The sequence below is a fragment of the Ascaphus truei genome, chromosome 6 (genome assembly GCF_040206685.1).
Source record: "Ascaphus truei isolate aAscTru1 chromosome 6, aAscTru1.hap1, whole genome shotgun sequence".
Classification (NCBI taxonomy): domain Eukaryota; kingdom Metazoa; phylum Chordata; class Amphibia; order Anura; family Ascaphidae; genus Ascaphus; species Ascaphus truei.
Window position 1 is genome coordinate 99289005 of NC_134488.1, and position 16182 is coordinate 99305186.

The 16182-nt window shown below is 43.5% G+C and overlaps 1 protein-coding gene across 2 annotated transcripts in view; it reads right to left on the minus strand.

Annotated features, from left to right (window-relative positions):
- Positions 1-3238: 3238 nt before the first annotated feature.
- FAM83E (family with sequence similarity 83 member E) overlaps positions 3239-16182 on the minus strand; it is an 80048-nt gene continuing 67104 nt past the window's right edge. The window contains exon 6 of one of the 2 annotated variants that reach the window (XM_075605342.1): positions 3239-3881. In XM_075605342.1, coding sequence (XP_075461457.1) covers positions 3651-3881 — 231 coding nt within the window. In that variant the 3' untranslated portion in view covers positions 3239-3650. Of the gene's footprint in view, positions 3882-13672; positions 14038-16182 lie in introns of those variants that run through there. The other variant, XM_075605343.1, reaches the window with a different exon arrangement.

The following is a 16182-nucleotide window of genomic DNA, read 5'->3' on the forward strand; positions in this document are numbered from 1 at the left end:
TCCGTCAAAGTTCCTGGAGAGGCACCCCGTGGCGTGCCGAACAAATCCCGTGGTTCGGTTGGCCACAAGTAAAACGTGCCACATTTAGCACACCGGGCCTTGGTACTTGGTACCGCGCCGGGTAGTCCGCAGTGCAAACACAAGCACCGAACATATTCGTGCTCCGCTACTGCCACGACCAGTAGGCCTCCAGGTACTTGGTGAATGGAGGTACTTATCTCTGACATGGTTCGTTCAGAGGGAAGACAACTCCGTTTTCTAGCTCCTTGCTCCTTGAACACCAGACAAAAGTGACGCTCCTCGCTCAGGTCTCCGGTCCCTCCCTTCGCGGGGAGGACCTTCCTGATTGGCTCTTTGTGGGCCCCCTCCCTCTGGTGGAATCCAGAGGCGGGGTCTTTTCCTTGTCAGCATGACGTGGCCTGTCGGCGTTCGCGCCACTCCGCTCCTCCTGCAAGAAATCTGGGGTTGGCGCCAGACTCTTGCACATTTCCCACCACAACTATCTCACAGTCCTTTTGCAAATCTCACGTGCTTGCTGCAGGTTCGGCGGGAACAGCCATTTTAGCTCGCCTCTCCGTGGAGCACATGTAGGGATGGCCGCCATCTTGGATACTCCCTCCAAATGTGCCTGTGCCCTACTCTCCATGTCTAACGGGTATCTCGTACCTAGACCATGTTTTCCCTCCAACTGTGGACTCTGCATCTTCATACTGTTATGTGACCCACTAAATGTAGGTGCCTGGTACCCCAGGCTCAACGGAACTTCTCTCCTCCTATGCACTGTACTCCCGATATCTACGTGCAAGTGCTCTGTGGTGCAGGTGATAGTTAAGATACCTCTTGGCTAGGTATGGGCGTCTCCTGCTGTTGGCCACGATAGCGGGCCCTGGGCCATGGTCCCTGGGCTGGTTAACAGGTTGACAACCCCAGTTGCCTCACGCTACCCGCCTCAAGGGACTTGATCAACTCTAACTATCCACCCCTGCATAACGCGGGCCCTGGGCCATGGTCCCCGGATTGGTTACCGCTATGACCCCCCAGTTGCCTCACGCTACTTGCTTAAAACACCTGCCGGGAGAGTGCATCTTAGTCTGCCTGTTCCACCTTGCTATAAGCCGGTCCTGTTCTGATAGATATCATCTCAGCAGCGCCTCCAAATGTAACCCTGTTTCCCCCACCCCCACCCCTCAGACTCTTCGGTGGTGTCTAGGGTACATGGGGCCGATTACATGCAGTGTGGTGCGTACTTGTGAGGAACAGGAGGGCCTGAGCTTCCCGCGGTGTTGTGGGGGAGCCAGGACCGGGCTTCTGGGGTGATAGCCTCCATGATCTCTTAGTGGTGCAGCGCCTCCATCTTCTATACTCCCAGGGTAATGGGACAGGACCGGTATAGAAGAACCCCTCAGGTCCCAGGGTTATACTCTCCAAATCACACACAGTCTTTACGAGTACAGAACAGTCTCTTAATTTGACAGAGCAACGATATCCCAATGATAAGGCTTCCAGCAGCCGCAATACAATCTCCAGGACGAGGTACACACCGCTCACCTCCTCTCCTTCCCTCCAAGTCACTCTTCCGACAGGATGGTCTGAGTTAGGGCTTCAATACCCCGTGGGTCTTGAATTCTCCCCCATCACCCCTGGCAGTGGGGTGAGGGCATTGGTCCACCAGTCTATGATTCTATCAGCTCTACTTATAGACGCTGATCGTTCCAGTTCCTCTCACTCTCATCCGGCACGCTGCGCCGGGGAGCCCGCAGCCCTCCTGATACTCCTCGGACCGTTCCGCAGGATTCGTGGCTTACGGCATAATACTCAGCAACTCTAGACTCTCGATATACTGTTCACTCGAACTCTTCCTAAGCTACTCTCTCTTCCGAAGGACCATCAGAAGAGAGGAACACAGCACCAAAGCACAGAAGAAGAACAACCACAAATTCACCGGCGTTGGCTGCTAAATATAGAGCTAGCCCCTCCCCTCATGGTGTCAGCAGAGCCTCCCCTCTTGCTCACGCCTGCAGCAGAGTCCAGGCCTGCGTCTACCACTCAGGCTAGGGCTATGAAGGGGGAAAACCCATGATGATTACTGGCGCCTGATCTTAACAGGACTTATCACAGTAGAAGGAAGATAGGTATAGCCTTAGCTGTTTATAGGGGGCTACATATATGTGGTTTCCAAACAGTTTTATTTTAAGTTTACCTTAATAAAGATTATGTTTTAATTTAGGGTGCTTCTCTTTGTGCCACATTAAAGGGATCCTTTTCTATCTAAGGCCCGGGCCATAGAGGGGTGAGGAGATCCGAGCCGCGCTGACGCTGAGGCTCGCCTGCTGAATTCTGCGTGATTTTATGCCCATGCAGGCGAGCCAGCGGGCGCAATCGGAGGCGGGGGGAGACTGAGATAGGCGGGGCAGTGACGTCGCTGGGCCAATCGCCCGCGACGCACTGACGTCGACGTCACGGCGCCGACGTCACGGCGCCGTGACGTTGACACTGCTGTGCTGTGATTGGAGGTTTTCAGCCGACAGCGCGCTGAAAAACAGCTTTGCGCTCGGCTGAAAACTCCAACTCGTCAGCACGCCTGCGGACCTCTCAAGGCATCCTCATTGAGGATGCAGGGGCTCAGCGCGGAGCGTCCGCACGGCTCAGCACGGCCTGTCCTTCTATGGACTCGGCCTTAGACTGTCAATGCTGTGTATGCTGTTCCATCTGCCAGTGTAATAAATAAAGTGATCCTGTTCAAAGATATCTTCCTGCCTGAGACTACAATCTATCAGGGGGAGGGGAAGTAAGTTCTCCTGCAGGGATTGTCCCCACATCCCTGGAGCCTGCAAGAGATGGACGCGCTGTCACCGTGAGAAAGAATCAGTTACTACCCCAGAAGCCTGTCCTGTTCTCCTCCACAGCACTGTACTGTACTGTAAGCCAGCAGGTATGCACCACACCACACCGTGTAATGGTGAAATCTCCCAGAGATGGGGGAGCAAGGGGGGGGGGGGGGAGGGGGAAGAAACGCCGCTACATTTATAATTGTCAATTTTGTTTCAGTAAAACTTTACAATAACCATTAAATCAAATAAACCATGTTTATTTCACATTTTTATTGAATCATTGAAATATTTTTTTTTAAGGAATATATAAACGTCTGGTGGCATTGTACAGTGCAAAGCGTTTCTCTGAAGGGTCTGAGTATATTGTGTGTATTGTACAAAACCTACCATAAAAAAATGATTGCAGATCATAGTTCTTTTTGATTACCCCAGTTTATTCCCTTGGAGTTAAATCATTTTCAGTATACTGTGTGTCTCATACAGCTCTCATGTAATTGTGGCTTAATAATATTGTTTTCAAGCAAGACTTAGCATAAAGTATATTTCACAGTTTCTACAACACTCGTTTTACTTCTCACTGGTTTAAATGCAGTCATTTCTGGATCCCAAAATAATCTCCGACATGTTTTCTGCATTTATGCACAGAACACTAGTTCCATGAAGTCTTGTTCCAGTACACCCTAGTATCATCTTGAAATGAATAAGTTCAGGGTGGTTTGCTGCTGAACTTTAGACACGAAAGTCTGAAAATGCTCTTTCACATTCAAAATATGAGAAACCCAGTGGGAAGGAAAGATCTTTATTCATCATCACGAATGGTCAGTAATAGCGTGATCTTGTATGCCTTGATGGGCTACCCCAAGGTCTAGGAGTGGTTCCAGACATTCCATGTACCAACTGACCCTGGATCCTTAAAGGTGAGATAGCAGCTGATGATGTGAAACCTGATGGATTGGGAGGCTCGCGAGCTCTGTTGTCCTCACTAGGATGAGCTCTTTGCCTCATCAGTAGCATTGCAGGAGTGTCTTTTGATAACCATCTAGATTTGGTCTGTTGGTAAAAGGAGAACAAAATTAAAAATAAATAAACACTGTTTTGACAATTTATGAAAATAACTTAATTTACTAATTAAACTTTGCAGATGCAGTCATTCTGACCTGCGTCCGCAAGAAATGCTGTTTACTTTTTAATAATAGACAGCTGCATTATTTATAATATTGGTTGGTTAGTTGGTTATTAAACCAAAGATCACGAAAAAAGGCAAATTACAAACATCTGCACTCACATCAAAAGAGTGTTAGATTGAGGTATGAATGAGTAGTGTATTCAAAAGTTTGGATTTTATTTTAATTGTGCAGCACTGTGAGAGACTGGTAGAGGGAGCCCTTAGTTCATACAGTTTAAACCACGCTGAAGAGAGTGTTTTGCTTTTGATTGTTAACAAAATCATTTATACACACAATCAACTAGTACTGTATTACCAATAGTCTTCACAGTTTTATTCAGATACAAATTATCTTTCCTTTTAGCATTTTGGGTACAGATTAAACACATTTGTATCAAGTGCACAAGTGTATTATTCTAATAATAATAATTACTTTAGCTTTTTTTATTTCATATAGAGATTTTCTCCCAATGGAACTCAAAGCGCGTCACAATTACAGTATAGCGCACAGCACGCAGCACTAAGGAATTTTACAGGCACAGTCCCCGCCCCGTGGAGCTTACAATCTATGTTTTTGGTGCCTGAGGCCCTGGGAGATAAAGTGACTTGCCCAAGGTCACAAGGAGCCGACACTGGGAATTGAACCAGGCTCCCCAAACACAGCGTTGTTGTTATTGGAGTCAGTGCCATTACTCACTGAGCCTCTCCTTCACAATAATAATAATAATAATAATAATAATAATAATATCATTGTAATAATTGGAAAGCTCTTTAGAAGAAAATGTAATTTACACATTTGTTTTGTTATACATTTTCTAATGGACCAACTAAAATGTATATTGAACATGTTTTTGGAAATTTTGTTCTTTCATCAGGTCATACTGTAGAACAGGGGTCCGCAAACTGGGGGGCACAAGATTATTTAAGGGGTACGCATGGCCGGTGCAGGCGGGGGGTGGCGAAAGTTGTTGTGCGCAGGCGGGCAGACGGCACAACATGCAGTGTGCGGTGCAGACGGCTGAAAATGCTGTGCGCGGACGGTGCAGGCAGCCAAAAATGTTGATGCGGGGGGCGCGTGGGGGTGGGCGGCCGGGTTAGCTGGCCAAACTTGATTGTGTATGTGTGCGCGCATGGTGGAGGTACGGCGGCTGCACAAGAAAATCAGAAAAGGCCAGTACTGCAGCAGGACGGCAGAGCAGGGGCACGAACCAGCGCTGTGTCGTCGAATGCCCCTCACAGTGTCTGCCCGGCAATAGGGCTGTGGTCCTGCTCTCAGATGGCACCCTGATTTGCTATGACCCTCTGCACAGCTGAGATTTGAAAGGGTAAGCTGCAGCTATCTAAATGTTACAGTACTTTGAATGCAATAAAATAATACTAAAAAAACAAGTAAAAACACAACATTAAAAACGGGGAAATAAATAAATAATACTGGTACAGTAGTTACTGTAGGAATGGGGAAGGCAAGCTAAAGAGCAGGGGGGGGGGGGGTGGTGGGAAGGCAAATGGGAGATGGAACAAAAAGGGGGAAGAGGGCAAAGAGGTGGCAAAGGGGTGGATGGATGCACCCAAATGGATTGCCTTTGTGATATTGACAGTCCACCAGGAAAAAAATAATATTACCAGATACCAACAAACAATAAAATAAACAGATAGTGATCCAATACTAGTATACTGCCTGCATGGGACATCTTATAAACATATTACAGCTCCAAATGTTATAAGGGAAATGCTCTTTAGCAAGGAATGTAAGAATAAAGCGGGGATTATAATCCCTGCGCTGCCACGTGCGAACAAGCGCGCCGCCGCGCGCACTCCTGCAGCCCAAGCGATTTGTGAACTTGGCTGCAGGAGATTGTAGGCGCGTGGCGGACGCGTCACGAAGCTGGTGCGCCCTCATTGGCTGACCCAGCTCATGTGCGCCGTCACGCGGCAGCCGCCTGAAAATACAAAGTTTGTTGTATTTTCAAAATTCTGCCGCGTCAACGTGCCTCTCCGCCTCTAGACGCACAGGCACGGGGGTAGCTCCCACAAGAAGATACAGCAGAATGGTTGCCGGGCGCGCGCACCCATGTACGTGCATGCAGCGGCGCCAGCACCATAATCCCAGCCCATAGATAAAATTAGCCAACACAAGCCATGCTACTAAAAATTAAAATAAACACTTAAATTGTAGTTTAACTGTTTTAAAAATGTTGAAATATGTAAGTATTTAGACGTATTTGTATTTACATTGTATACCGTTTAATAAAGTTATTTTTTCCCCAATGTGCTTTGATTACATCCGGGAGGGGGGACCCCAGAAATGTCATGGATGAAAAGGGGGGCTCGGCATAAAAAGTTTGCTCACCCCGGCTGTAGAAGATGCTGGGCGTAACTTGAAAATGTTTAAGGTTTTGTTTATTTTAAAAATGTTTATTATCTACTACACGATGAAGGAAAAAAGGTTAGTTCCTAAAAAAAAATATCTTTATAAAATAACAAGTGTGGATACTTTTTCCCCATATACTATATTACAATGTAATTATTACTGTTTTTCAGTAGGGAGGATCAAAATCATAGCTATACTCGATTTCATCTAACGCAGATATAATGAGATATGTGCAAAACATATTTGTTTCAACTTATTTGGTGTATCCCAGTACAAAGTGATGTGCAAACTTGCTAAGATTCGCTTCATCACAGTTTCAATTGAACTTTCCAAAAAGTTAAAAAACCTGCAAAAATATAAATTGCGCTTTTGGTGCCAAAAGTTCTAGCAACACGGCCCAAAGTGTCAAAATATCACTTATTCAAAATGGCAAAAGAACAGGCCCCGCAAATTTGTTTTTTAGCGTACAAACCTCAAAAGCAAAAGTATTCAAGTATATTTGATCATGCAATGCCCATTGACTTTAAACGTTAAGCGAGGTTGTTGCAAGCTTCTGATTCAAATCAAAAAGGTTGACATTTGCTAAAGTTGCAATGCATGCAAAAGTTTGCACATCTCTACTGTACTTTACCTGTACACCTGTCCATTCTAAAAAATATATTTTTCAAAAACGTACTAACGTCTGCCATCACAGTCTCCATAGTCAGTACTGTACATTTCACATTTTCACAGCCCTTTTCTCTTATCTTAAGAGATAACTCTGTACTGTCCTTCGGATGAAAAGTTACCATGCAAGTGTCTTGTATTGACCTTGAATACGTCAATAGAAATTCTGTCCATTTGTTGATGCCACTTTTCTAATGTAAGCAATCATATACTAATGTGGCGACTCAAATGATTAATACCATTTTAAAAAAAAATTAAAAAAATCAGACAGTTACAATATATTTAAGTCAGTTTGTGAAATGGTATATCTTGCACTATGCAATTAGGTCTCTAAGTGGAGATTTATTGTTGTCAATCTAGATTGATACTTGGCAATAAGGGGATCAGAATTATCTGCACTTCTGTTCACCGACCTGTTTTAGAAGTGGAAAGGGTAAAAGACAATAAGGCAGCGATGAGAGAAGTAAAGTTTGTGCAAACATTTCAAGGACGATATTTAAAAAAATGGTTTTAAAAATACTTTTCTTTTTTTTTCGTTAAAAAAGGACATAACTTGTCTTGTTTAAAAATAAAAAAAGAAACACTGCCATTAGTTCAATTTAGTCTTACCGTGGGCCCGCACTGTTACAGTTCATTGCAGCTAGAACCTCTTGCAAGGAAAGTATTATGGTCTTGCACGGTATTCCCCCATGATTTTCCTTTTGAACTCCACCTCCCCTTTTAGTGCACTTTATTTTAAATAGTGCACTGAGAAGGTTTCTTTTTTTACTTAGTACTTAACCCTTTCTTTCTCTGGTTGGCCCGCTGGCCAACTGGATGTTGTATATACTGACTGGCTGGCGAAGGTTTAAAATATTGTATGCTGAATGCAAGTGACATTGGCCCTGGCCGCAAACAGAGGGGAAGCGCCGGGTCAACAGTCCTAGCCTGGCAGCGGAACGTGGAAGTTAGGTCCAACTTCCGCTACCGGCCGGGCCTACTCCGGTAAGTACACCTTCCCCCGCTGAAGAAACCTTGATGCCCCCCCTGTTTAACAGACCTTCAGCACCCCCCAACAACTCCCCCCAGTTCAAGGGCCCTGACTTTGGCAAAGAGAGACAACTGAAATAAGTACAGCAGGGCCCCACTTCTCGGCGCTCCGCTTTTCGACGATCTGCCAATACGGCAGCACCGAGAAGGGGGCCGCCATCTTGGATCCTCAGTCGCGCATGTGGAGAACGGGCGGTTGCGCCTGGCGCGCATGCGCATACCGTAGTTTGCGCGCCCAGACCATAGATCGCACATGCGCAGAATGACGAAAATGCCGATTTGCGTATGCAAACAACTGAAAATCGCCGGATCCACTTTCACTATACGGCGGGCCCCTGGAACGGAACCGCCGGAATGTAGAAAAGATTAGATGTTGTGTGGGATGCCTGGCACAGGGCCTAGCTTGTTACTGCTGTTATAGCAACCATGCCAAGCGTTAGAACTATGACAAACAAAGACTATATAAAGATGTAGAATTCATGTTTCTATTATCTGCTAAAGCAAGGGAGCGCAAACTTTTTCCCCTGTGCCCCCCTGCCAACAGTTCCCCTCTCTCTGCATGCCCCCCCCTCTTACCTTGGCTCTGGCGTCAGTGTCATTACCTCATTTGACCCCGCGTTGCCTTGGTGACGGGTCTAAGAAGCCGCCGGAGCCAAGGTAAGTGAGGTTTACAGAGGCCTTCGCCGCTTCCCCAGCACTTAATTTAAGTGCCTTCAGGAAGCATGCGGGCCCTCTGTAAACCCTGTGCCCCCTGCAGACAGTCTCGCGCCCCCCAGTTTGCGCACCGCTGTGCTAAAGAACAAACTCCAAGATGAGTGTGTAACTGGCAACAAGCCAATGGCCATTTTGTTGTATTCATGCGTATCAGTTATAACACCCTCAATAGCAACACACTGACCTAACTGTGGAGGACATCCCATTCCCAAATCTGTATGTCTATCACACCAGGTAGCGATATGTGTCACTCTATTAAAGGTCATAGCTCTCATATTATTCATTAAAGATGTGCTAAATTGCACAAATGTGCATCGCTTCTTCGAAAATGTTTGAAAATTGTGAAAAGTTCGATAGAATATTTTAACAAAAACATGGTTGAAATTGACAAAGCCAACGTGAAATTCGACATTTACGATTGAACTTCAAATTTTGGGAGAGGAGAGAGGGAGAGAGGGGGAGGGAGAGGAGGAGAGGGGGAGAGAGAGGAGAGGGAGAAAGAGAGGAGAGGGAAGAGAGAGAGGAGAGGGATAGAGAGAGGAGAGGGAGAGAGGGAGAGAAAGTCCTGTTTAGTATGTATGTATAGCTTTATTTGTATAGCACCATCCATGTACATAAAGCTTCACAACAGGAATCTGATCTTCAGAGAAACTATCATCAGCAAATTAACCAGTATTATACAATGCAGATAAGTGGCAATAAATAGGCTGTTTACAACTGCCGTTTGTTAATTATTATGATTGCCTGGCAGAATCAAGAAAGAAATAATGTTAATGATTTTCTATTCCTCAAATAAGTAATGGGGATAACTAGAGGCAAATATAGACCCTCAGATTTGCATGCAAAACATCACAAGCATTATTTCTATTTGCAAGAAAGCAAGACAGAGCATGACATTAAGTAGAGAGAGCCCTAGTTAGTAGAGAACTAATTTACTTATAGACCACCAAAAAATACTTTTCTATACAACACATGGAGGCATACCTGTAAACACACCTGAGATACATGGGAAATATCTTACTTTGAATATGCAAAGTATATGTAAAGATTTTAATTAGTATATATTCCAGATGTCTCAATGCATCTCCATATGTTGCATAGAGAATTATTTTGGGAGACAGATGTCAATGGGTAATCAACTCATATTATTTTGGTGGGTCTATTACTGTTATGAAGCACTATATATATGGATGACGCTATACAAGATATACATAAATACATACATACTAAATAGGACTCCCCTTATATTGTGAATATTGAAATAGAGACAATTCTGAGTTGTGGAATAAGAGAGCTAATATATATATACAGTATAACATGTATGATGCTATCAATAAACCTAAAACATGTTAGTTCTCACCAACCTATGTTTATGATCTGTAGAGAGTGAAATCTATAACATTGTCCATGGTTTTAAAAATGGAGGCATTTATGACAAAAATCTGAAGGTCTCTGAGAATATTACTGCAAATAATTAAATGTTAAACACACTTCAGAGACACATTTTAGATAAATGAATAAGTACAGCTCAACCCCATTATAACGCGATCCATTACAACGCAAATCCGCTTATAACGCGATACAAGCATGGCTCCCAATTTTCGTATTTATTAATACTTTACAACACGATTATTGGTATCTTAAATACTTTATTGTACAATGCACACAATTGTACATTATTTCGAATGCGATCTGCTTATAGCGCAATGTGATTCTTTTGACCCCAAGCACAGCGTTATAAGGGGTTTGAGCAGTAGTTAGCTTTCTGTATAGCACTTCAACAAATAGTGTCCCACAGACACACATTTCCCACCTGCCCATCAGTACTAAAAAAGGAAGCTTTCTTAGTACTTTGTATATTTGTAGTAAGAGAATGTGAGATACCTACGGCCCTAGATCCTGCACAATACAATTTGTGATGCCTGTGTCTCTGGAAAACTGGATCAGTATTCTATTCTGCTTTACAGCTTAGGACTACAACTATTTCGTTGGGACTTGCAACTTCCAATTTGCATGATACTTCCAGTTGGCCCATAAATGCCATGCCAACTTAGAGAACATACACTGCAACAAGTATCTCTCAGGTAATAGGGAAGGGGGAATAATTATACTACTTGTCTTAACTTTAAATACCCAAACTTATAGTGGAACTCATGTATTGGAAAAATGGGAGCATGACTTTCTGACTCAGAGGTGGCTATATGAAATATTTCTTCATTACTAGCATGCTAGGAATTCGTTTTGATGATATATTCAGACTATGGTAATCTGTAATATATTATTCTGACCCAATTAATGCAATTTGAATGTATTCATGCCCTAAGTGATTTATATTTAGACTAAAGGTTAGAGCACTGGGTGAGATAAACTCATTCAATGACAGAATAATGTACAGCTCAGTGGTCACTTCAGCTCATGCACTCCTGCCTAAATTAGAGCAAAGTGCTTTTTAGGACGCAATTCGCACTGAAATATACCCGTGACAGGCAACGCCTGTGTATTAATCTTATCTGTGGCATTTCCTTGTATGTGTGCCTTTGTGATAATAAGGGTGATTTATATTATATAGCAAATGGGAAGATTTACATATTCATGTTGGCGCAGGTATATGAATTAAGAAATGTGCATTACTTTTGTTTTCGGTTTTCTGCGTTGGTTTCCTCCTTCACCTTAAAGGTAGTATAGGAAGTGCTTTAGCACACAATTATATATCGAATAAACATCCCAAATCTAGTATATACTGTTGCTGAAACAGTATAAATACTCACAATACATATGGTACGAATCACACAAACAAAGTGCTAATTCTTAAAACGCAAATGTTTCAGCACATACCAACTTCTTGATACATACACCGTTTAGATTGCACTGCTGAAAAGATCAAAACCGATCTGAAAGTTACAGGCTGTAGACACACTAAGAAATCACCTGGGCCTGGTGAGTAAATATTGAGAGAAGGTGGAGGGAATATTAGACAAAGGAGGGAACCGCACACTGTAAAACAGCATACAAATATGACTGTCGCTCAACATTTCTGTACTCTGTGATGAATAAAGCATTCTGGGTGCAGCAAAGTAAAGCTCATTACTCCTACAGGTATACTGTACATAGATCTGACTATCTCATTTTCTCTAAAGAAATTCACAATCAAACTCATGTTACTTGGAAATATGCTACTAAAGTACATTATTATGTGAAAATTAGACATACACACAGTGTACAACGAGCCTCATTCACTAAACAATGGTGAGCATTTTAGTGCATAATGGCAGCCGTGTACAAACTTTATAGTTAAAGGAGCCCGCACATTAGTTTTTCTTGCTAATTGTTTTTCAAAGTTGGCGTGGTCTGAAGAAGACTTGATTTACCAATCGGATTGGGAATTCTCTGGTGTAAAGAGGTGAAGAGCACATAATCTGGTCAAAAATAATGCTGGCAAAACCTTTAGTAAACTGTGCTACAAAAACACCAGCACAATATCAAACAATTTGCTGGAGGTTTGGAATTTGCACTTGTTTTCAATGGTTGTTCATGACTCCCAATATTTCTACACTGCACTGGCTATATGTAGCCTACTATGCAAATTACTCAGCCATTTACTATGTGACTAGTGTGATAACACACTCTATATTTAAATAAGTACCCTAATAAAGGGCCTGCTGTAATGTACTTAAACATATTGATATCGATTCAAATGGGTACATAATGAGAGGATTAGATATCAAGGAGGTTCTCACTAAGCAGCTCTATTCACAATGGCCCTTATTCAATATGCTGTGGAGCGGTTGCTAGGTGTTCAGCTCTTGTGTGGTATTGCAAACCTCCTGGGCAGGGGAAGAAATCGAACACAGGGGAATTGCCCCTTTAAGCTAACATTTTATATATATATATATATATATATATATATATATATATATATATATATATATATATAGTGTTCGACAAACCTATACATTTGCTCGCCCCGGGCGAGTGGATTTAACCCCCGGGTGAGTAAATATTGGCCCAAGCAGCACACGTTTGGTACTAGGTGGCGAGTAGATTTTTTTGTGCGGCGAGTAGATTTTTTGGGGATTTGTCAACCCATATATATATATATGGCTCGTGATCTTGGGATCCTGGATCTACTCGGTAAGGAACCTATATATATATATATATATATATATATATATATATTTTACCATTAACTGAACTAAATAAAAAAAACTACACATATACATTTATCATATTGATTCCATATTTAATTATATACTCTTTTTTTATGTTACACATTTTGTCAATTTCATTTTTATTCAGTAATAGGAGAAAAAAGGGGAAGAGTACTGCAAGTGTAAAGACTAGGCTGGCAGCAGGTACAAAATTATTTATAAGGCTTCGTCCATGGTTAATCCGGGCGTGCGGAGGCGCGCTGAGGCTCAGGGAAAGCGGGTGCTTTCCCTGGCCTTAGACAGCGCGCCGTCCATGGGCGTGTCGGGGGCGTGTCGGCGGGCGGGCCAGTGACGTCACGGAGCTGGTTCGCCCTCATTGGGCGAACCGCTCACGTGACCAGCCCTGCGCTCTGGCAAGCGGGAAAATTTCAAATTTCCCTAAGACCTACGCTTCCGCGCGCTTGCGGAAGCGTAGGCGAGACCCTACTAAAGCCGCTCTCATTGCGGCTGTAGGGGCTCAGTGCCGAGTGGAAGCGCGCCTCAGCGCGCCTCAGCGCGCCTACGCCCGCAAGCACTAAACATGGACGCGGCCTTAGGCATAACAGCCAAAATCTTGAAAAAAAACAAGATTTTGGCTGTTATGCCTAATAAATAATGTTGTACCTGCTGCCAGCCTAGTATTTACACTTGCAGTGCTCTACCCCTTCTTTCTCCAAACTTACTTCGTCTACGGATTGAAAGCACGCTAAGGAACAGAAGGTCTGTGTGTGAGTATATCCCATTTATTTGTAATCAGTATTTGTAATTCAGCCCTGCGGGAGAACGTCGTTGATACAGACACCACGTGAAGACGGACAAGTCTTTTGGTATACCAGGACAGCTTGCCCACTTCGGCATCACGGGGATCGACGGCATAGTCTTGCGGGAGAATCCAGTGGTCACAGACCTCACGTTAAACCGGTCAAGGTCAGCGGTATTCCCTTCTTCCCATCTATTTCGACTCTGTGCAGCATTGAGCCAACGTGGCTCTCATTAGTGAAGCCTGCATACAACGGGGTGACGGGAGGAGATGGAGCGGCTACGTTGGAGGATATCGGAGACATGGACCTCACGCTATAACACACAAGTTCAGCTGTATTAATCCCCATTCACAAGTATCCCGGGCATTTCCCTAAGTGATTATACTCTGTCTGCTCCACATATTATTGGGCTACCGAAGGATTGACTTTAAGAACTGTTCCATATCATTGACTCATCCCTGTCTGGGACTTATTGGACTATTCATAGAATCCACGCCTACACTGTTAATCATTAGAGCACCCACTCGGGATTCATTTCCCACACCTCTACTTATTCACTAATAGAACAACTTATTACATAGGTAAGAAAAGGAGAAGAGAAAACAAAGGCAGCAGAAAATGACCTTTTGCTGTCTGGCTCGTCAGAGAACGTTTGCGCAGTCACTTTTGCTGTTTTTTTAATATTGGGGACTTCATCCACTTTGGAGAGTTTAGACAGTGAAGTACCACTTCGCATCACTCGTGGGAACGGTAGAAGGGGGTTATTTTCCCCCAAGATATTGCCGCTATTGTTTGCTGCAGTTGTTTTCTCTCTCTTCCCCTTTTTCTCCCCCCTGTTGTCTATAGCTGTACAGCCACTTGGATACTTTCCATGTTTGGACCTCCCGGTTGCCTGTCACCTATGGATAGGATAAGTATCCTTACTTTTGCTGCACTATTTAGGATATAGGAACATTATTTTTGCTCTTCATATACCATTGTTTTTAATCCAGCATTACTGCACCGACACACTTTATTCGAGCAAATACCCAGTATGTACCTGGCAGATACCTGGAATGCGCCGCTCCTCACCTCTGACAAGCCCCGTTGCGTTTGCCTTCCCAGCCTGGGTTCATGCCTGGCTGACGGGCGGCTGATCTGTTAAATGATAATGATTAGGATTTAATAGGCTGCAATGCTTCGCGTGTCTACCAGATGGCATAAATTCATGAATTGTAATGCAGTATATATATATATATATACTGTGCAGTATTGCAGCCAGCGGGAATAAAATGCTTCAATCCCTGCCTGGAAAATACCTCAATGCACTCGGGCAGAAAACAGTCACAAACCTCAATACACCCGGGTATACCCGAATTCGTGGGACTAGCCGAGCTCGAATAAAGTGTGTCGCCAGTGTATATGCAATCCAATACAACCACAACACACATCACTGCGAAATGCTCAAAGAACCAAATTGGTCATCACTTGAGTCTAGGCGCAAAGTTCACCTTTCCTCTCTTGCCTTCAAATACTTTCTGGGCAAACTACCCAGCTATCTGAACAAGCTCCTCACCTCTACCACATGCAGCAATTATCATCTGACATCTGGCTGTTCATGGTCCCAATGTTCAACAAAATATCCGGCTGCTCCTCTTTCTCTTACCGTGCACCTTAAAACTGGAACAACCTACTGGAGACTCACACATCCACCATCAGTTTAAGTTCTTTCAAAACAAAAGCTGTCTCACATTTTAATCTGGTCTGTAACTGTTACATACGCCTATAATATATATTTTCTCTAACTGTGCATGCAATGTCTTGTATATAATGTATACCCTGTTCACTTATGTAACTGTATTTGTAACCATGTACTGTATTGTCATTTAACTCTATGCCCAGGACATACTTCAAAACGAGAGGTAACTCTTAATGTACTATTTCCTGGTAAAATATTTTATAAATAAATAAATATATATATATTTATTCCTTTTTATCTTTGCATTGAGGGTGTACCTTTGTTTCACATTCGATATCCCTATTTGATGTGTTTTCGTTTTTTCTTTACGCTACCCTTGCTCATGTTTATATTTCTCTTTGATATGAGCATACATGTACAACACCCTTGCTAAGTTTAGAAAATCCCTGCATGTCGTCCCTGGTAGCTGCAGGCAATGTAGCGGTTAAATTCTCACCAGGTCTCAGACATGTGAGTTAGTCACATTGTTGTTACTATACAGTATGTTGCCTTTTTAGAGGGGCAGTGTTAGTCACATTTAGTTCTGGAAGTTGATAGATGGTCACATGGTAATGGTGGGACCAGGGCTCAACATTTATTCTGCCCAGATACTGGGGAAGACTGTTGGTCACACCCCCTGGGTATAAAAGGTGGGTTCCTCCATTTTTGTACTCAGACCCCAGGGAGGATCCCAATGCCATTAGGGAAGACCCCAAGTAACATCAGGAGGATCCTGTTATG